At 47.1% G+C, this 19640-nt stretch overlaps 14 protein-coding genes across 14 annotated transcripts, besides 28 other annotated features; all 14 read right to left on the reverse strand.

Moving 5' to 3' along the window:
* Window positions 1-905, reverse strand: Tc00.1047053510289.3 (hypothetical protein, conserved; the record flags this gene model as incomplete). The annotated part of the gene is made up of 1 exon (XM_804599.1): window positions 1-905. A coding segment is annotated over one exon (905 nt), but the record flags the coding sequence as incomplete, so codon positions are not given.
* Window positions 1-5457: a sequence feature (heterozygous, Esmeraldo-like haplotype).
* Window positions 997-1016: a microsatellite.
* Tc00.1047053510289.6 (nucleolar RNA-binding protein, putative) lies at window positions 1162-1353 on the reverse strand (the record flags this gene model as incomplete). The annotated part of the gene is made up of 1 exon (XM_804596.1): window positions 1162-1353. The coding sequence occupies one exon, from the start codon at window positions 1351-1353 to the stop codon at window positions 1162-1164; it is 192 nt and encodes a 63-aa protein (XP_809689.1).
* Window positions 1439-1466: a microsatellite.
* Window positions 1489-1521: a sequence feature (AT_rich).
* Window positions 1724-1774: a sequence feature (A-rich).
* Window positions 1873-1900: a microsatellite.
* Window positions 2275-2311: a sequence feature (AT_rich).
* Window positions 2344-2384: a microsatellite.
* Tc00.1047053510289.10 (hypothetical protein, conserved) lies at window positions 2434-3603 on the reverse strand (the record flags this gene model as incomplete). The annotated part of the gene is made up of 1 exon (XM_804586.1): window positions 2434-3603. One exon carries the CDS (start codon window positions 3601-3603, stop codon window positions 2434-2436), a length of 1170 nt encoding a protein of 389 aa, XP_809679.1.
* Window positions 3712-3740: a microsatellite.
* Window positions 3772-3794: a microsatellite.
* Window positions 3795-3815: a sequence feature (AT_rich).
* Window positions 3923-4021: a sequence feature (T-rich).
* Window positions 4181-4909, reverse strand: Tc00.1047053510289.20 (hypothetical protein, conserved; the record flags this gene model as incomplete). The annotated part of the gene is made up of 1 exon (XM_804587.1): window positions 4181-4909. One exon carries the CDS (start codon window positions 4907-4909, stop codon window positions 4181-4183), a length of 729 nt encoding a protein of 242 aa, XP_809680.1.
* Window positions 4949-5013: a sequence feature (A-rich).
* Window positions 5135-5157: a sequence feature (AT_rich).
* Window positions 5439-5468: a microsatellite.
* Window positions 5458-5491: a sequence feature (areas merged during assembly that could not be assigned to a particular haplotype. This can correspond to areas where the two haplotypes were merged or to regions with more than two copies in the genome that were merged during assembly.).
* Window positions 5492-19640: a sequence feature (heterozygous, Esmeraldo-like haplotype).
* Window positions 5613-5632: a microsatellite.
* On the reverse strand, window positions 5634-6980 carry Tc00.1047053510289.30 (phosphatidylinositol-4-phosphate 5-kinase, putative; the record flags this gene model as incomplete). The annotated part of the gene is made up of 1 exon (XM_804588.1): window positions 5634-6980. One exon carries the CDS (start codon window positions 6978-6980, stop codon window positions 5634-5636), a length of 1347 nt encoding a protein of 448 aa, XP_809681.1.
* Window positions 6995-7023: a microsatellite.
* Window positions 7919-7939: a sequence feature (AT_rich).
* Window positions 8035-8064: a sequence feature (AT_rich).
* Window positions 8206-8227: a sequence feature (AT_rich).
* Window positions 8341-8371: a microsatellite.
* On the reverse strand, window positions 8404-10092 carry Tc00.1047053510289.40 (GPI inositol deacylase precursor, putative; the record flags this gene model as incomplete). Its single annotated transcript, XM_804589.1, has 1 exon — window positions 8404-10092. The coding sequence occupies one exon, from the start codon at window positions 10090-10092 to the stop codon at window positions 8404-8406; it is 1689 nt and encodes a 562-aa protein (XP_809682.1).
* Window positions 10102-10129: a microsatellite.
* Window positions 10336-10365: a microsatellite.
* Window positions 10412-10810, reverse strand: Tc00.1047053510289.44 (hypothetical protein, conserved; the record flags this gene model as incomplete). Its single annotated transcript, XM_804595.1, has 1 exon — window positions 10412-10810. One exon carries the CDS (start codon window positions 10808-10810, stop codon window positions 10412-10414), a length of 399 nt encoding a protein of 132 aa, XP_809688.1.
* Window positions 11852-13729, reverse strand: Tc00.1047053510289.50 (hypothetical protein, conserved; the record flags this gene model as incomplete). Its single annotated transcript, XM_804590.1, has 1 exon — window positions 11852-13729. The coding sequence occupies one exon, from the start codon at window positions 13727-13729 to the stop codon at window positions 11852-11854; it is 1878 nt and encodes a 625-aa protein (XP_809683.1).
* Window positions 13607-13644: a microsatellite.
* On the reverse strand, window positions 13989-14381 carry Tc00.1047053510289.54 (hypothetical protein, conserved; the record flags this gene model as incomplete). The annotated part of the gene is made up of 1 exon (XM_804597.1): window positions 13989-14381. The coding sequence occupies one exon, from the start codon at window positions 14379-14381 to the stop codon at window positions 13989-13991; it is 393 nt and encodes a 130-aa protein (XP_809690.1).
* On the reverse strand, window positions 14692-15429 carry Tc00.1047053510289.60 (uncharacterized protein; the record flags this gene model as incomplete). Its single annotated transcript, XM_804591.1, has 1 exon — window positions 14692-15429. One exon carries the CDS (start codon window positions 15427-15429, stop codon window positions 14692-14694), a length of 738 nt encoding a protein of 245 aa, XP_809684.1.
* Window positions 15856-15882: a sequence feature (AT_rich).
* Window positions 16172-17281, reverse strand: Tc00.1047053510289.70 (hypothetical protein, conserved; the record flags this gene model as incomplete). Its single annotated transcript, XM_804592.1, has 1 exon — window positions 16172-17281. One exon carries the CDS (start codon window positions 17279-17281, stop codon window positions 16172-16174), a length of 1110 nt encoding a protein of 369 aa, XP_809685.1.
* Window positions 17422-17448: a microsatellite.
* Tc00.1047053510289.80 (hypothetical protein, conserved) lies at window positions 17554-18147 on the reverse strand (the record flags this gene model as incomplete). Its single annotated transcript, XM_804593.1, has 1 exon — window positions 17554-18147. The coding sequence occupies one exon, from the start codon at window positions 18145-18147 to the stop codon at window positions 17554-17556; it is 594 nt and encodes a 197-aa protein (XP_809686.1).
* Tc00.1047053510289.90 (hypothetical protein, conserved) lies at window positions 18465-19001 on the reverse strand (the record flags this gene model as incomplete). The annotated part of the gene is made up of 1 exon (XM_804594.1): window positions 18465-19001. One exon carries the CDS (start codon window positions 18999-19001, stop codon window positions 18465-18467), a length of 537 nt encoding a protein of 178 aa, XP_809687.1.
* Tc00.1047053510289.99 (hypothetical protein, conserved) lies at window positions 19283-19640 on the reverse strand (the record flags this gene model as incomplete). Its single annotated transcript, XM_804598.1, has 1 exon — window positions 19283-19640. A coding segment is annotated over one exon (358 nt), but the record flags the coding sequence as incomplete, so codon positions are not given.

Here is a 19640-nt window from a genome sequence, read left to right on the forward strand (position 1 = left end):
CGCCGAAGCTGCTCAGTACCGGAGAAATAATGGTCTCTCGTTAAAGCCATCTGCAGATGAAAGTGAACTTGGGAAGCAGACGCTCTTTTGCCGGCATCACAAATAATATTCGGGTACATATAAAGAGGATCCTCGCGATGGGCCCTTTTGAACCATCTGTGAGAGACATCAATGATGTCCGCAATGACATCCTCGTCCACGGACAAAGGGTCATGCACCTTTGTGATTATAAGACTGTGCCACTTACTAAGCTTGGCGACATTCGCCGCGGTGTATGAATATTTGCCGTCTATTCGGCCAAATACATCGCGGGCTGTGCGTCGCTCGTTGCAGAAGTCGCACAGCTCGACCCCACTGCCCTCTGTGTAAAGCTTGGCCACTACGCGCCTTTCCTCCGCACAACTGCCAGTGCTGCTGCCGCCGCCGGGCCTAAATCTGCGGATATCGTTAAAAAGCGCCATTTCACCGGTAACACGATTAAAAACTTCCACCACACTCTGATTTTCGAGATCCCGCAGCAGATCTTCGCGTGTTCCCCTGTAGCCAGAAAACATGCTCTCCGCCCTCGCCTGAAACTCTGGAGGAATCAAGAGACGCGCAGAATCAGTGCGGATTCTGTAGATGCGTTCAAAACCCATCCTTGCATTCGGAAACCGAGCCAGCACGTCGGCCAGCAGCTGCACCGAAGAAATCGGCACGTCCAGCCGTATCGATGCGCTGTCCGCAGCAGCAGGGGCTCCCCAAAAAGATTGCCCCTGTGGGCGAAAAACAAAAACGGTGGCATTAGCAATAAACAACACACAAACCAATGCAATAACAAAAATGTGCACGCGCCGCGTGCCCCGTAAAAAGGGAAAAGAAAAAGATGACATCCTACCAATACTACTGCGCGGGGGATGTCTCATGCCCCTTTCCTGCTTTTACCTCAAACAAAAACAAAGAAAAAAAAAGAGAATTCAACAGGGTGAAATGAAAACGGCACACAGTACCCAGAAAAAAATAAAATAAAATAAAATTGTGAAGACTTTGCTCTAATTAGCTGCAGTATGATTCCCTACAAGAAAAAAAAAAAAAAAAAAGATGGATTGCGTGCTTTTATTTAAGTGAAAAACAAAATAAAATCAAATAAATACGTGCCCCGTGGTCGTTAATGACGAGGCGCTACAGCGGCTTGGGGCGCTTCTCCGATTTAAGTGCCCTGAAGCGGCGTTTGATAGTGATGCGATGCCGACTGTATTTGTCGTCGGGGCTAAAGCGAGCGGGATGGGCGCTGAGCGTCGGTTTGCCCTCTGGATCCATCTTCTTTAGCGTATATTGCCGCTTGCCATTCACGATGTACACTTGCAGGTGCATGACGAGCCGTCCCTCTTCTCCTTCTCTTTACTGCAGTTAATTCCCACTATCACGTGCCTGTTGCTTCCCTACCGCCCCCCACAGCAAAAAAAAGAAAAAAAAGAAAAAAAAAATAATAATGCACACATACACATCTAAATAAAATATAATTATATATAATTATATAAACATGCATGTACACAGTAATTCAAAAAAAAGAAAAAGAAAAAATGGATAAGAAAGAGGGTCCGCGCGAACGTTTATTGTCTTCACACAGCGCAAGCACGCGTCATTGTCCTGCCCGCACTGGAGCGAGTACACACAAACACACATACAGAAACAGGTGTCTGGTCACAAATTTCAATACTTGGAGAGAAACGCTCAAAATCTGAAAAATAAAATAAAATATGAAAAGCAGAACAAAAAAAAAAAAAAAAAAAAACATCAAAATGAACAGCAGGGAAAATAACACAAGGGGGTTGATGATGATGATGATGAAATCAAAATGGTGCCGTGGCAAACGGTAAGAATTGAAGTGTAAAAAATAAATAATAAAAATAAAAATAAACGTTAAGAAAAAAAAAAGAAAAAGAAAGGTGATTGCCTAGAATGTCTCTAAAGACTCACCCAAAGAAGGAAAACTAGAAGAAAAAAAAAAAAAAAAAGGCTCCTGCGTGCTGCTCATACAAAAGACACAAAATTCAGCAAAGAAAGCCACTTAATAAAATAAAATTCACATAATACATCACGTGCGCCGCATACTATTCTACTTTCTATTGTATAAACCATGCAGTATTGTTTCCTTCCATCTCATAATCCTCATAATCATCCAACTCCTTTATTTGACAAGTCCATAATAGTAATAATACAGCAAAGATTTCATTCGCGGGTGCTCCACTCACCCTAAAGCGGGTCTCAACACTCACTGAATAATGAATAAGCATATTAAACATATATATATATACTTTTTTTTTTTTTTCGTATCCGCAAGCAACGTCAAAATAAAGGTGTTGTGTGTGTGTGTGTGTGTGTGTGTGTGTGTGTGTGTGTGTATTTCTATTTCCCTCACTACTTCTCATTCGGTGCGTCAGTCAAGTTTATTCAGTATGAGATAATCTTCTTTCGACGCCTGGAGAGGTGAGACCGTAGCATATTGCTGTCACGCACCACACTTGTGATGTAGCACACATTGTCAAGAACAGCGTAGTACGTCAAATTCGGCAAAAAAACCCGCCCCCTCGCTGCTGTGGGCTCTTGCAAGCATCGATGTGCGTGGCAGTAAAGAGCAGAGCGCAGTTCGCGTCGAAGAAACACTTCTGGGAGGGGGCCAACTAAATGAAAGTCCGCTATTTCCATTTCACCTCCGTTGCGGTCACCGTCTGTAAATAACTCTTCTCCCATCTCCTGCCTCTGCGCCTCCTCTACTTCTTTCCAGTAACTTTGCTCAAACTCAGTACGCACTTTGCGGTAATTCAGCTCCACACGAGCATCCATGCAGAGCGTGTGGCGTCGAAATAAACGCTGAATCTTCAATACTTTGTTCTTCAGGCAACGAAACTCTACCAATGGCCGCCACCACCCGGCCCGCAGAAAGGAAAGAATCACATCGACAGCCACATCTCGCACGGAAGTTCGCCGAATTGACGGAGGGTTGCCACCGCTGTAATAGATCATTGCCGGTGCCTTGCAGCGTCGTTTTAATTGCATATGTAAACGCCACTGAGGAATAAACAAGCGCTCCAATGTTTTTAATGCACGTTGTTCATCACTTCTTACATGATCTTCAAATGATTGTTCTCCTCTCCCTGCCCACCCGGGTTCCTCATGACCCTCGTGGTACACCGTGGCATCAGCCACGTCCAAATCGATATTTTTATTCCCACTGGAACCGTCCTCATATGCAGGAAAGGCAAATTTCACACGATTTATGTTGTTTGTGTTGCTTTGTTCCCGAATAAAGCGGTGGTGCAAAACCGGAAGTGCCACCGTTTCGCGTCGGAGAGAATTCTTCCAATCATTCACGGGGCCTGCCCTGAAACGAGGGAGGGTTTCAAGATTATTGCGCGGTCGCAGATATAATGGAAGAATGATTCGCCTCGACAAGGGGAGTTCACTGGTGCCGCCACCGGTGCTCGGAACTGTGGTGCGACGAGGCCCAGCATCACACCGCACCAGCTCGTGTGTGTGCTTCATCCGAGCCAACTCGCCCTCGTGGAAGTGAGAAGAGACGGTGTGACAGTTTTTACCCCCCGATCGCATTTGTTGCGCCATCCCAAGAAAGTGAAACTGACAAAACTAACCAAATACTGCAGCCTGCAGGCAAAAAGGGTAAAGAAACAAATACAGAAAATTTCTTCTTCACTAAGTAAAAAAATAAATAAATAAAATAAAATAAAATAAAATAAAATTGAGCTGCCAAGCAATTTCCACTCGAAAACCAAAAAAAAAAAAAAAAGAAAAAATAATAATAAATAATTTTTTTTCTTTCAAAAGGGACAGGAAAAAAGGAAAAAACAAATACAAAATTCAATTCGTTTTTCTTTCCTTATTTATTATCTTGGGCAGCATTAAGGGATGCCACCAACGCATGTTTTTTTTTTCTTTTTTTCCTTTTCCGTTCCCTTCCTTCTCCTTCGGACTGCTATTGTTTTTTTTTTTTTTTTCGTTTTTGGTTGTTGTTGTTTTTTCTCCTCCGTATCCCTTCAAAAGTGTCCCGTTGCGCCTTTGCCCCTCCCACTCCCTCTCGCGCTCCGCAAGCCACGAATGCCAACAGAAGCAAAGGAAAAAAGAAAAAAGGAAGGGAAAGCAAACGCTGCTGCGGGTTGTAATACCCCCGCCCGCCGTTCCGTTATTTTCCTTTCAGAAGCAACTCGGGAGCGTTCTCGTACATCCACTTATGTCCGCCCTGCGCAAACTCCAGCTCCTCCGCAATGGACTTGAACACCTTCCCGTAGTCCACCGGTTGCTGTGGGCCGCCGCCATTCATTTGTGACATCAGCATCGCCTGGTCGCTGCCGCCAGCATCCGCGCCAAGCAACAATTGAAGAAGGCCGTTAGAGCCAAACATGATCAGAAAGTACATGCTGAGGGACGTGACGTAATTGCAATCAAGATCGCTAATGTCTACTCCGCTTTGCATCATGCCACGAAACCGTGAAGCAAGTCCAAATGGAAATTTGGCCACAACAAAGCCGGAAAAGAAGTAAGAGACCAGCATCATCATGCCCATGTTTGGCACCATCATGAGAATATTGTTTTTCATCATTTCTCCCATCATGGAGGGATCGTTCATCATCTCAATGGGGTCCACCTCAACCTTCTTCTGCAGTGGACCTTGTCGCATCGCTTCCGCGCGCCGGCTAAATGCTTCCGGTGAGAGTTTTTTCCCCTCCACCAGAAGCAACTTGCCGTAGTTCGCTATATTAACGCAGCACATTTTTTCCATCTTGGGCTTCGGGTGTGACTTCATCAGCAGGCCGGCGTAGTGACGCAAAATTCCAACAAAAATGACGATGGCGATGAGGGGGAAAAGCACCCAGTCGCGGATGTTGGAGTCCAGCAGAATATTCTGCGACATCAAAGAAATCGTGTGCGTTACTTATCCTCCTTCCACGAGAAAAACAAATAAAAAAATAAAAAAGAAGAAATTCAACAGAAATATTAAAAAAAAAAAAAAAAAAACTTCCAAATACATATATGTACATACATATATACCATAGAGGTATAAAAATAGAAATAAAACAGGGGAAAAAAAAGGGGCAATGGAAAGGCGGTGACTTCTCCATTTCCTCAATGTTTATTCTAAATATATAAATATATAAATATGTGATATTCAGGCATCCACTGTGGTGACATACTGCATTTCTATTCAAACTGAAACCATTTATTACTTGGAGTCTTCCAGTCACAAGACATCGCCCCAAAAGGTTGGAAATCAAAATGGGAGTGGGTAGGACGGCAAAAGTCAAGAAAAAATACGCCCTGATGTTATTGGCACTTTGATTACTTCCATCGCAGCCTTCCAAAAGAAAAAAAAAAAAGTAATGAAATTTATTCTTCTTATAAGAAGATATATTCATTAATTTGGCCCACATTCTCGCAAACACTTTTTTTTTTTTTTTTTTTTTTTTTTTTTTAATATACACTCACAGAAACACAGTCAAAGTGCACAAAAATTGATAGATATTAACGCAGCTCAACAAACTCACCACCCGAAGCATGATTTCTATGCATATAATTGGAACCCCACCTTACGTACATTGTATTTCTCCCGCAGTACGCCACCACCACCACCACCACCCTCAGCAACTCGGCTTAGTGGTGTTATCTGTCGCATTAACATCCGGGAATATAATTTTGGTGTACTTTGAAATGCGCTTTCTGTATTCTACGGGTGGAATGGTTGAAAGTGTCTCAGGCTTCCACAAGAATTTCTTAAAAAAATTAGCCGTCTTCTTCTTCCATGTGTATTTTGTCAACATATCTATAATCCCAATGTAATAAATTTCTTGGTCTTGTAAACTAGTAATGCCTGCTCTAAAATCATGAGGTGTGGGGCAGCGCCGCGGTAAGGAGGCGGGACGTACCTCCGCAAGATCCGCGTCACGCTCACTACCCATTGGATACGTCATACGCATACTACGTACAAGTTTGCCGCTGCGCGACACTTTTGTCTCGTTGTACGCCACACCAATGAGAAGAGAGTAATCCATCATTCCCGCGTTGCCTAAAAATTCGTAGTCCTTCATAAGGGCCCGAATCAGCTTATTCCGCTCGTGCCGTTCCAGCCAGAAAAGACGCGTAAGGTCCTTGTCTTTCCGAGTTGCCAATTTGTCCTTGTCGGCCGCCTCAACAACCACCACACGTTCCTCCTGCGACCCAACCAGCTCGGGAACCTCAATGGTGTCACGCGGGGTCTCAATGAGATACGGGTTGGGCTCGTACGGGCGTTGGATGAGCTTTGGGAAATGCTGATATTTGCCGGGTTTGGGTATACGGCCCTTCAGGTCCCATTTCTCGTTCAATGTGCGACACGGCGCAAAGACGTCCCCAAAGCAAAGAATAAATCCCACTTCGGCGCCAGCCTCAATCCTAAGAAGCATAGAAAACCGCATCAGCAATGTGTTGGTGTTCCGTGAGAGGTGTTCCGTGTACTGCGGCAGCAATTTCAGCAAAACATTCACCTCCTCCTCCGCTATTGTTTTGCACATAAGATCCATCGACTTGGACTTAAGAAAAAGCGCCATGGAGCGTCCCTCACCAAGCTCCAGGGCAAGCCGATCTTCAGGCAACGTCCACTCATCAGCAAACATATCCTCATCCAGACCATCCAACTGCCTTAAGAAACGAAAAACTTCTGGAGCATATTCATGCACAGTCACAGTCCCCATCTTCCCTTCACTATCGGGTACTTGAAACTGCAGCACCCGTTTCTCCTGGTACTTCTCCCTTCCAATTTCGTCCAGCGTCTGAATGACACCGCTCACGGTGCGCCGCACTGCACGGGGTAAATATTCTTCTGCCTTTAAACGCTCACGATGGCTCTTCCGTTGAGCGTCAGCAGCAGCGGCCAGCGCCCCAGAGACTTGCTTCCCAGTGAAGCCGTGACCGCTCGTGGCCGCTCCACCAACGGACTGGATTCCCCCCATCTACAACGCCGTACAAAAAAAAAAAAAACTAAAAAAAAAAAAATACCTCGCGATAGAAATAAACAAAGTCAAATATGCGCCTGGGTGAGGCCTCGTCACATGCCCCCCAGAAAAAAGAAAGGGCAAAACACAGTGGGAGGCCACAGCTTGGTTCACTGTACCCAACATCCCCCATAATTCAAAGGAAATTCACCCAACACCCACGCACACCAGTAAACCAAACGGGTCCCAAGTTCATCCATGACAGCCAGGCTCGTTGTGAGCTCACGAAGTGGCAGTCATTACAAGTGCCCCCGCAGCTGCCGGACTCCTCTCCGCGTGAAGAGTCACGGAGGAGGTGGCTGGGACAACAGATGGAACAAAAGCTGCACTCGCCACCCTCCAACGCGATACCGTTAACAACAAACATCAGGATTTCAATAAAAAGCCAAGGAATGCATCCGAGACGCGTTATCATCGGTTCGGCCCCATCTGGTCACAAATTCCTCCCGCAAGCTCGAAGTAAGCAAGATTAGACAATGCAATGTAGAACATTCTTGCCACAAAAGTACAGACCCCGTAAAAATACTTCGGATGTGAATTCCCGCAGAAAAACGTTGGGAGCGCCGCCTCATCCACCCACACAGTAGCGTTTGGGGCGTACATTAGAAAACGCCCCTGGAGCAAAAAAAAAAAAAAAAAAATCCAGGACGGCCTCAGAAGCCTTCACCTTGTTTTCCTCAAATGTGAGCGAGGACGACGCAAAGAGCTCGCCAAAAAATCAATGATATCGGATTGACGAGTATTGAGCCGATCACTGCATTCGTGTTCCTGACAGCCTCAAGTGCAAGAGAGATGTACCCCTCCTGAAGAATGCCCACTGCTGGAACAGGCTTAATCCGTCCTGCAGCCACATTTGGGCTACAAACAACTCACATAACCTCTAGCACCTTTGACTGAAATTTAAAAAAAAAAAATTTCACGACTTCCCAACATTCGCAGGCCAAGAGAGACACCATGACTGGCAATTCCCAATCCTACACAGACACGCATACGCAGAGTCATTCATTCAATCATTAAATTAAAAAAATATATATTTTTTTTACACCTGTCACGTCCTTTTCCCCACAGTGGTCAGGGCAACGCTTTCATCATCAATTAAAAGGATTAAAAAATCCCATAGATGCACCCGACCAAAACGCTCAAGTAAAATAAATAAATAACTCGATGTCGTGGAGCCAAGCGGAATAAAAAATATATATTTTTTTCATCGTAAACCGGGAAAAAGAAAAAATACAATGCATCTCAAAGAATCAAAGGAAAAAAAAAAAAAACTGCTCAGCACAACCATTACAGACAATTCCAATTAGAGAGAGAGAGAAAAAAAATAAATATATAAATAAATATATAAAGGAAGAGAAGAACAGCAAAATGGTGACTCAAATCAATGTCCACCTTGATCACCGAAACGGTTTTCAATAAGATCGTTGAATGGGTTAGCCGGTGGAATAATACCCAACTCAACTGTTTTTTTAAACATATATTCACCCAGCAACGCGTTGGCCAACTGTGAGGGATGAAATCCATCAACGGGCTCTAGGAGCTCCCATTTAGACCCATTAAAAGAAGATAAAACGCCCGAATAAACATCGTCAAGGACATGAACCTTAATGTTTTTAAATTTCGTCGCCGATTCTTTCAAAATTCGAGGTATCTGTGCGTTTAGCGTCTGGGCCAATTTCCAGGTGGCATTACGAACGGTTTCGTTGGTATTCATCCACCCCCAACAAGGAGAAATTCCAAGACAATTTAAATAATCATAGAAATCTGAATATGTGACATCATTTTGAAAACTCCCTATTGGATGCGTGCGGTTATGCATCGTATTGTACAAAATACGACCATCCACCAAAGGAACCACCAAAACATGACTTCCAGCTGGAAATATGGTCTCTGCCTTTTCCAGAGCTTTAGTTAGACCTCGGTAATACTGTTGTGGCGTAGTGGCACGGGGAGGAGGACTGCATACATCATTACCGATCATCGAAAAAAAAATGAGCGCTGGCTTTACAGAAGTAGTTCGGTTCCGAGCAACAAAGTCCAGCATTCCGCTAAGTTCTCTAACTAAGGCACCGTTTACACCAATATTCTGGTAGTCACGATGATTACATTTATTTCGCTTCAACAGTTCGCTGTACACAGACTTCATAAAACCCCCGCGATTCGGCCTGTAATCTGACACATTGGCAAAGCCAGTGATGCCAGAAAGCATCGGCCAATCAAAATCATTCGCAATGATGTCCATAATATCAGCAAAGCCAGCGGTTGAAAGGCTCCGGACCTCAAGAAAATCGGCTGGAACACCAAAATGTGCCGTGACGCTGTCCCCCAGTGCAATAACGCCCATCGGCGAGGAGTTGAGGCACCACAATTCCTCGTATGTTTTCCCTGTGACGTTATCCACTCCAAAAATGCCGTTGCAGTTCTCGTCCCTGAAAGCGTCCGTGGTATTGCGGCCGGGGTAAACCTTGGGATCCCTGTCGTCGCAGTCACGGCCCCGCCAATCACTCCCGCGTTTCGTGGGGTAGGTAGAGAATAAATCGCCATCCTCATCATACGCGGGACGCAGACCACGTCTCACTGGACAAAGCATCGGTAACTGATCACACAAGTCCTTTGCCTTGACCCTCTCCAAGTGATGTATTTTCCGCAGGGATTTCACTGACACGGTGGCGTTTCCAAGAGGGAAAATGTGGCATTTCGGGTCCTTACAATACGACAATGTCCGGCACACAACGTCAGGGGTGTTGTTTGCGTCAATGAGAGAGAGAGCTTTCCGAAACAAAATAACACTGGCGAGGCGGCACATAAGGCTTTTGGGAGAGCCAAAAAAATCACAAAACTTACTGAGTGCCTCATTCGCGGAGACCCCATGCAATTGCCTCAGTTGAGACACAAGTCCAGTAATAAAGGTGCATAAAACACAGCCCCACTTCTCTTTTTCCCTTGAATCCGTCCGAGTCAAATTCCCGGCCCGGTTTTCCGCAGTAAGTTGCGCCTCTACGAGCGAAGCCGAAAGAAAAAGAAAAATTGTGGCTGTCAAAACCACACAGTGCAGGAAACAACGCCGCATCACCCTCAATTTCTTTTTTCTTTTTTTTTTTTTTTTTAGACCACTTTCACAAACAAGAAAGCTCAGCACACACACACGCACAAGAAAGAAGACAAACTAGTAGTAATAAGAAGAAGAAATGGAAAAAAAAAAAAAAATGGCAACATCAGCTAAAATTAAGTAGAAAAACTACAGGCAAATAATAAGCAAACGTGTGACATATTTCTCACACACATAACCTTTGCTAATATGCATTTACAACCATTTTCTTTTTCTTTTTTTTTTTTTTTTTTTCATATTATTACTATTAAACTCGTGCAAAATAAAACCGCAAAAAGTGCTAATGTGGGTTCTTCAACCGCTGCAAGAGTTTTTCCTTCATCGAGAGCCCAACGGGGCTCGCCGAGACGGCCGGTGCCGCCTCTGATTTGGCTGCATCATCACGTCGCCGCTTGTGGGACATGATCTGCTGAAGAACGTACGTCTCGTGCTCTTCCATCTTTCGGCCGGATTCACCAGAAACGCTGGGCGCACTGGACGCCGTTGCAGCAGAAGGAGGGCCATTGGCAGGTGCAGGAGCGACGGAACTCACAGAACTGCCGCCCTCTCTACCGTGACCAAACACCTTTTCTTGCAGTGCACGTCGCCGCTGCTCCCGCCAGGCAACCGGGTCTTTGCTTAGTTCTAATAAGTCCGGGTTAACGTCATTCAATGAGCCATCCACATCATTCCGAGACATTCCCCCACAGCCCCTGTCTTCTCCAGCCTCTCCCACACAAAAAGAAAAGAAAAAAGGCCTTAGCCTTTAATGATTCACTTCCCCCTTCCTCTCTTTAAAAGCACTAAAAGACAATCATAAACAAAAAAAAAAGAGACGGACGCTCAGCCAGTGTACAATGGTAAAATCTCGTCAGTGGTTTGACTCGGTTCAAACAGAACGCGTTACATGCATAAGACATCGCAGCGCCTCAAGAACACAAAGGGGCAGAAAGGGGAAGATGCAACAGGGTTCATTGTAACTATGACAATGTGTGATTTTGGATCATGTGGAAGTGTCACAGAAAGCATGAAAAATTGGAATCATGACGAGGAATCACGCAGTGTCGCACCCAACAGTGCGAGAGACACAAGGAAGGACGCTCAGCCAGTGTACAATGGTAAAATCTCGTCAGTGGTTTGACTCGGTTCAAACAGAACGCGTTACATGCATAAGACATCGCAGCGCCTCAAGAACACAAAGGGGCAGAAAGGGGAAGATGCAACAGGGTTCATTGTAACTATGACAATGTGTGATTTTAGATCATGTGGAAGTGTCACGGAAAGCATGAAAGAATGGAATCATGACGAGGAATCACGCAGTGTCGCACCCAACAGTATGCGCAGGGCCTACCTCTTTTCTTCGTACTTTTGAGTGGATGGAGACCAATATGGCACCGAAACGCCCGTAGAACTCCCCCGACGCGTCCGCGGCGCTGGGCAGCCGTGGCAGAGATCCAAAGCACAAAAAAAAAATTCACGCGGCGCATGAGGAAAGAAGAGAAAACGCTGACGGCTAGCATTTCTGTTCCCTTTTTTCCCCTTTGAACGGCCGTGTTGGCCAACCCCACAAAGTCCTTTTGTGTGTGTGTGTGTGAGACACAAAATATAAAAGAAAAAAGAAAAACGAGAAAAGGCATCATAAGCAGCAAAGCAGAGGCGATGAAATGTCAGGGGAAAGCCGTCAGCCCTACGCAACAGCAACAACATAGCAAAAGTAAAATAAAAATAAAAAATCGCTACCCTAATTCGCAGGATAGGGATCCACACCAAGCAATTGATACGGGTCGTACCAGAGCGGAATGGGTATGCCTGGGCAACTGCCACCAAGCGCCTTCAAGATGGCGTCACGCCACGTCACCTGCGCCTCCTCGCAGTACCGCAGCTTCTTATTCAAAAAGGAAATAGTGTCCTGCTCCATCTCTGAGGAAAGAGGCGGAGCACAAAACTCGCCGGGTAATGAGACGCAAAAGGCAGTGGAAATATAGGGCGCAAGCTTGCTGACACCAACATTGTCCGCCATAGACATGCGCAACGCCTCGTCATTATCTAATCGCGCACGCTTCGCCCCACGCCGTACTTCTTCTTCTCTTGAATTTGACAGAACATAGCGTTGCTCCAACGCCGTTATTAACGGACTCCAGGTAGCTTGCTTGTCTGGCGGCACTATGTCCAGAGCACGCAACCATCGCAAGTCATTTCCACTATTTCCCAAAAGGTCCCGAAGCCACGACTGTTGGCTGCTGTGGCTCCAAGAAGAAAGTTTCAGTCGCAGTATTTGCTCCAATAAATTTATCAACCCACAGGCATCTTTCAGCCGAACTAGTGTGCCTACAAATCGACGCAGCACCACCATACCCCCACCCCGCTCAAATGCGCTTTGAATCGTTAGACTAGACCTAACCAATATATTCATAATAGTCACAAATTGCTCAGGCATCTCGGATGTTTCGCAAAGTCGAACAAACGCCAGTATCATGTAAGACCGCTCAGCCGGAAATTCAAGTGTTGGAGAGCAACCAGTGATTTGGGTAAGCTTTGCAAGCCAATGTAAATGTCTGTATTCTTCTGCAGATTGTTTCCCAGCAATGACTGCCTGTGGGGGTTTCATGTGTGATTTGCTTCGCATCTTTACGGGGGCTCTGGCACGTGAAAAGCCAACAAGGGGAGAAGCCAAATTACTTCCATCGAGTGCGCCGCTGTTTTGCGTCTCTTCCTGCCCAACCGGTGCATCTGCCATTTTCACGTGCGTAGGGACGGGACGGACCACCGACGGAAGTTCCACCCCTGTTGATTCTATGCTGTAACCTTCCCCTGAGCGCAGGTAGGTCTCGATCTTTGTGCGACGTTCCTCTGCAGAAGGAAAACGGACGTTTGATGTCAGTTGCTCGCCCTGATAACGGGTTCCGCCCTTTCGCCAATCAAGAAATTTGGTCTTGTACGTCTGTTCCGTCAAAACGGCGGCCGGTATCCTGGACTCAGCCATCAAAAAAAGAACAAACTGACCTACAATTCCATCCCAGTTCGGTCTTTCAAGCCCGGGGCGAAATCTATCGTAGAGAAGTTTAAGCATGTCGCAGCACGCCGCAAAGCAGATCGCTAATTCCCCCTTGTTTCGCCAGATGAAGCGAATGTTTGCTCGATCGTTTTTTTTTGCCTGCAGATACTGATGCGTGTATTCTTGGCGCACCTGCGTGACGAACATTTCTACGGCGGTGCGAAAGTAGTCAACGACACGGTAGCGTCTCTCGGGAAAGTCATCGTAGTTTGTTACGACGCGACGAAAAACACTACCAGAACCGTGTGGTATGTCAATCCAGCTGGCATCGGGCTGCTCAAACACAAGTTCCGGGTTCAGCTGCAGAGAGCGGAGTCCGGAACACGGCGTCGATGTGGCGGCGGTGGTGGCGGAAGTTGCCGAATCACCAGCCGCAGGCCGCGTTGGCGCACGCCGAGCCCCCGTCTGGGTTTCCACGCCTTCCTCGGAGGACGTCGTGGAGCTGCCGCTGCCGCTGCCGCTGCTGCTGTTGTCGCTGCGTGTGGAGGAGGAATACGACGAGTCATCCGAGTAGGAGCTCGAGACCGACCTCGACGCGATGCTCTCTTCTTCTTTTTCTGTCATTCCTTACCAGCCAATTGCGTGCAAACAAAAGTAAAATACAAGCTCCAAATAAAAAGGGAAAAGGGTCCAGCAAAATAAAATCAATGCCCAGAAATGAAAAACAGATTAAATGCAAACAAAAGAAAAAAAAAAAAAAAGAATTGTGTTCAAATAATTTTTAGTGGCTTCTGCTCTGCCATTCATTTCTGTCAAAATATTTGCAACCCCGTGACCCACCCGAAAATATATAAAAAAAGAAAAAAAAACAGAATTACCCCCATTAGTGTGACTCTGTGCGCAAGGAAACACTGCGCAGCATACGTTTCTGGCTCCTCAGCCGAAGAATGAGGCGGCGCTCGGCGAGCAGTCCACTTCCGTCACTACTCCGCGTGATGAAAGCGGGCGTCAGTTCCCTACACTTCACTGTGTCATCCAGTGCGGCTTCAGCGCCAGCAAATACGTCGCGAAGAACAGCGGTGCACACTGACGCAGAGTCTCTCTCGTCCTCAACGCAGCAAAAGGGCGCCAAGGCGGCACGGTACAAGGACGAGATCATCAGCGCATCGCAGTGAAAAGGCGACATTTCCCCATCAAGCGCCATTCTTGCCATGAATTGAGTAAGCGGGGCCAGACGTTGATCCTGCATGACGACTCCAAAGTCTAAGGCCTTCATCTTTCCACCCCACCCCACACCTTTCCCCTCTATGTGTGCTTCCTCTTCTTCTTCCCTTGTTCTGTTCGTTCTTGTGTTTGATTGTGTTTTTATTCCTCCCCTTTCGTCTTATATACACAGAAAGCGGGCAACAGCGATAGAACAGCTCCCTTGCTCAACACAACAGCGCCATTGAAGAAACATACATACCCACCACCAACACCACCACCAGAAATATGTCATGAGGGTTCAACGCACCCACCCATTAATTTCGATAAAAATACACGAGAAGCAACAGACAAATCGGCCCAACATTTAAAGATATAAGACGTCACGCAGAGTTCCCGGCTTTAACGGTCGCATCGTCCACCGTTGAAGATTCGAAGTGCATCAGCAATTGCGTCTCCAACATCGCCTCATCTTCGTGCAAGTAATCTATCGCGCAGCGAGCCACCTCCCACAATCGGATTGAAACTTTTTGTGAGTCACAGAGTTCCAGTGCACGCACAAGATCCGGATACAGAGAAAAAATTGATGCTCTATTCTCGGGAAATGAGAGGAGATTCGCTATAATCATTGCACAAGGCACAGCCGTAGACATGTGCCTCAATGCACATCCAACGTATTTAGAGAGCACAGGAGCAAAGGGTAAAGCTTTTCGCTTTGTTGAAATTACATGGGGCTCGTCCAAAGGTGAGGGAACAGATTTCATCACGCGGTGCATTTTTCTTGAAGCCTGTTCAACAATATCCGTGTTCAGTACAAGGAGAATGGTCTCAATCGCAAAGAACACAAGACGTCGTGACCTCGCAAGTTTGAAATGAAGCCTGGGATGCCCAGAGAGGTTGACAAAGAGATGGAGAATATGTTTTGTCACCTGTGTTGACGCGTGTCGAAATTCTAAAAGGTCTTGCAACACCTCAAAAAGGGAATCCTCGAAGACAAGAACGGAACTCACATGAGGAAGCTCCGAAATACGTCGCGCCAACAATATCGCCACATGATTCAAGTCAGCATGTTCATCGTCGCCAAGCGCGGCTACCAAAACGCGTATTGTGCCAGCATCCATCACAAGCAACTCATCAAAGGCCAAATCCCCTCCGAGCAGACGAAGATACACTGAAAGAGTGTGCTGGCGAAGCCTCGCGCCCAGAGACGTCGATATCGGCTGAAAAAGAAAATATCGTAGCGTCGACAAAAGTTGGCGGTTTCGTCGCAGTTCAACTTGCTCCTCGGACACTGTCGTCTCAATGCAACGCAATATGACCTTCACGCACCAAAGCTTTTTCTCAAATGTGGCCTTCGGCGCCGTTGCCTGCCTCAAGACATGATCGAGCCGACGCACGTCCCATGGATACAAGCCGGCTTCCCTGCTCCCCAGGCTCCACCACTTTTCAGACTTCGCAAGTGCCATGTATAAAATCTCCCTTTTCCGACGGCCTCCCTTTTCCAGAAGCAAAAAAAAAAAAAGAGGGGGGAAGAGGATGTACGTGCGAAAAAAATAAAATAAAAATAATATAATGGGTAGGTCGCATCCAAAAACATGCAGCGTCCCAAGGAGTTCCCTCCGCAAGGAAAAATTTGTGGCGCCGCCAACACTTTCCTTTTCTTCTCTCACACTTTGTACCCTCTTCTCCTTTCCGCCAATTTGTATGCACATACACACAGGCACTCCAAAAAATGGCGCCCAAACTCGTTTCCAGCAAGAGAAAAAAAAAAAAAAAACGGCCATCCATGAACATAACCATGCCGCGCAAGAAATCGACTCCACACTCTTGTATTTTATTTCTTTATTCATTTTTGTACTCCTTTCATGGTTTTAGGGTCAAAATGCGCACCACCGCCGTCTCCGGATCATATACCGTCAGTTTCGCTGCCGAGCCAGTCTTTTGCATTGCCGTGGTGAAATCATCTCGTCGGGTCACAAGGGCGCCTCCCACGTGAGAAATGATGTGGCCGGGGCTAATTCTGGCCTTCGATGCGAGTGAATTTGGCGCCACTTCCGTGACGATAAGACCCTCCACGTCATCGCCACCATCCCGCAGACGCAATCCCAACGGCCTGTCGTCTCCCGCTGCCGCAGTGGATGCTCCAGTCTCGGACGGCCCTGCCGTGGGCACGGCAGAAATGTCATCGTCCACAACCCCAGAAGAATGTCTTTTTTTCAACATCTGGGCAATGACACGTTCGACGCTCTTAAGCCGCCCGCAGAGCGCATCTATTTCGATTCGGGGTACAACTTGTTGCTCCATAATTTTTAGGCGCTCGACGCAAAATGCACACTCTGCCATCGCACGGTGCATGACCTCTAAGGGCTCTGTCTTTAGCAGCCGGAACCCATCCGATACGTAATCACGATATCCCTCCAACATTTTGTGCAGTGCCTTTTGGGAAGAAAGGCCCACTTTATGCACCTCCATTTTGGCGCGCTCGACCTCCGTATTCATCGACTCCAGCCAGCCCATACGCAGCAATTCTAACTCCTCACGAGCCCGGTCCACCGCATCACTCACCACACGGTCTCTAAAGGCCGCCATCTCCGTGAAGTTGCTAGTTTTCATCTCCCGGAGCTTCTTGGAGCTTGTCGCCATGGCAATATCGTTTATCTTCCTTAAATCCGACGCATACGCACGCAAAGTCCTCTCTGCCGCAAGAAGAACACCCTTTTCGGTACCAGGAGCCTCTGGTTGCGCCACGGTTTGTGCCCTCATCTCTGCTTGAGGCGCTGCTGCCGCAACCATCCCTCGACCGGCGCGCAGTGGTGGAGCAGCGTTTTCAAACGGTGCGGATCGCAGTTCCTGTTTAAACAACTCGGTTTCGTTGGCGTGCGCCACAAGCAGCGTGAGTACGTCGAGAAGGTATGAAGGACACGTCCCACTTTTTTGCAAGAGATCAAACTTGCGATTAAGAGCCGCAGTCATTATTTGTTATTATTATTATTATTGGGTCTGTATGTGTGCACGGAGGAGGGAGCGGCTTCTTTCAGGGCCACGTGAAACTGCAAACATGAGAAGAGGATTAGAACAAAAAAAAAAAAATGTGGAGGAAACAAGAAAGGCACAAAAAAAAAAAAAAAAAAGAAGAAGAAGCAAGCGGAAAAGAAAAATTATACGGCAAGTGGGTGCTCCGCAACAACCCTGTCATATTCCGATCACCAGAAAAAACACGGCCCCTCTTTTGGAAGATATCCGCTTCAGAGCGTCAATTTACAGTTCGATTTCCTCCCCACCTTCCGCAACGCCAACTGGTACTTCTGCATGAATTCCACTGCAACAGGGATCTCGGCCGGAACACGATCCTTCGCGATGAGGGCGAACGGCGTCTCCCGCTCCTCCATCATTTCAAGAAGAAAAAAAAGGCCCTTCTCCGTCACTCTCGTTCCACTGATGTCAAGCAGCTCCACCTGCGATAGCGACGGTGAAAAACGCAAGACGTGCGCCAAAAAGATAACAGAATTGTCATCCAAAAACCGGTTCCGCACGGCGCGAATACGTTTGACATTGCTGAAATGATCGTTTGCGAGCGCAATGGCAATGGGAATTAGCGGGACATTAGAAAAGTCCAGATCCTCCGAGATGGATGCAAGAACAGCAAACAGGGCGTCTCTATCATTCTCCTTCACCTCAGTTGCAAAGAGACGAAGTAACTGGTCTATCAAACTTCTGGCCCTCGCCGTGGCGTTCTGCACCCGCTGAAGCTGGACAGTCTGGTCAAGAATACGCCTCTGCACGGCCGCGGCATCTCGCCGCAGCTCCGAGATGGTCTTCCGGTCCCCGTCGCCATACATTTCCACCTCCCGGAGTCGCAATCCGTCTCTGTGTGTTCCGCTCGTACTTCTACTTCCCTTCCCACCTTGGAGCAAAAATGTAATTGCTGTGCGCAGCAAACAACAACTCCGCCAACACGGGTAGAAATAGAAGCCCAAGAAGAAAGTAAAAAAAAAAAAAAAAAAAGTGGGGGCGATGATGAGGGGATAATTAAGGAAGGATCCATTGAACGACCAACAAAGCCGTAAGTTATGGTTACTTTGCGTCAAAGAGCATCCAGCAAATAGCTCCACGCAAAGAATCTATTTATTTTTGTCTTTCTTGTGTAAATTGAAATTTAGCGGCGTCGCTTTTTTCTAGTCGCTTTTGTTTTGACGCTCTCTTTAAGGGAGACATCCCTGAGGTGCACCTTGAGGTAGTCGAGGTGAATTGTCTCGGTGCGTCCGGCACCGTCCTTTACCTCCACAGTGGGATCCTTAAGAAGAATGGTCCACATGCCGTCATGTACACGGTAGACAGGGTACGTCACACCCTCGTCCAACACCTCACAGCAAGCAAGCGACGTCGTTGGTGAGCATTGTGGTAATGAATTCGCAGGGAACACCATGCGTGTGGGTTTGGTAGAGAGCGCAGCCGGAGCCGCCGCAACGCCACCACCGTCACCATCCATTCTATTATTCCTCTCCTGAATCGATGGAGATGGTGAGAACACACGCACCTGCGACGTGACGGGTGACTCCGCCAGCGCTCGTTCCATAGCAATGTCAAAAATGTCCCACAACTCCTCCTTTTGCCCTTCGCTGAGACTACAGACGGAGTCCAACTCCGCCAGCGTCGCCGCCAGAGCAACGCCAAACAAACTCTCGCGGTACATAAACGCAAATTAGGCCGCTACCCTTTACAAAAACAAGAAGGAAGCAGCACTAAAAAAAAAAAAAAACCGTTGAAGAGAATCCAGAAAGCGTAGACAATGTTTACAAAACCGCAGCAATGTAATTTAAAGAGCGCCCCCATTCCTCTCAGGTAAACATATACCCTTCTTCTCGTTCTTTTCCTTCTGTCCTAATATTACTGGCTCCGGTCTGGCCGTTTCCTTTCATCCTTTTATGTTGTTGTTGTTGTTACTCCCTCCCTCCTCCTTCTTGCTTTCTTCCGTTACAAAGATCCCTGCGGCTGCGGCCCTGCCAAGCCATAGGCCTTCTTTACGTATTGAAGACGCTCAAGAGCCTGCCTCGACTGCCTCGCTGCTGCTTCCTCGCTGGGGATCCTTGACGCATCGCCCTTGGCGTACTCCATCAGGGACTGCTGGGCTTCATTCCGCACGTTGAGCACAGTGCAGGCCCAAAGAGTCTGCACCAAGGTTGCCCCGTCAAGAGCATCGCAGTGGGCGGCCAATAGCTGCGTGCAGATGTGAACAAGCTCATCGCTTCTTTCCTGTACAGCAGCGAAGCTAGCAAGTACTCCAGCGGCGTCAACAGGACTAACATACCCGCCCTGTTTCACAATGGACACA

This window comes from Trypanosoma cruzi, genomic scaffold, assembly GCF_000209065.1.
Source record: "Trypanosoma cruzi strain CL Brener 1047053516705 genomic scaffold, whole genome shotgun sequence".
Lineage (NCBI taxonomy): Eukaryota > Euglenozoa > Kinetoplastea > Trypanosomatida > Trypanosomatidae > Trypanosoma > Trypanosoma cruzi.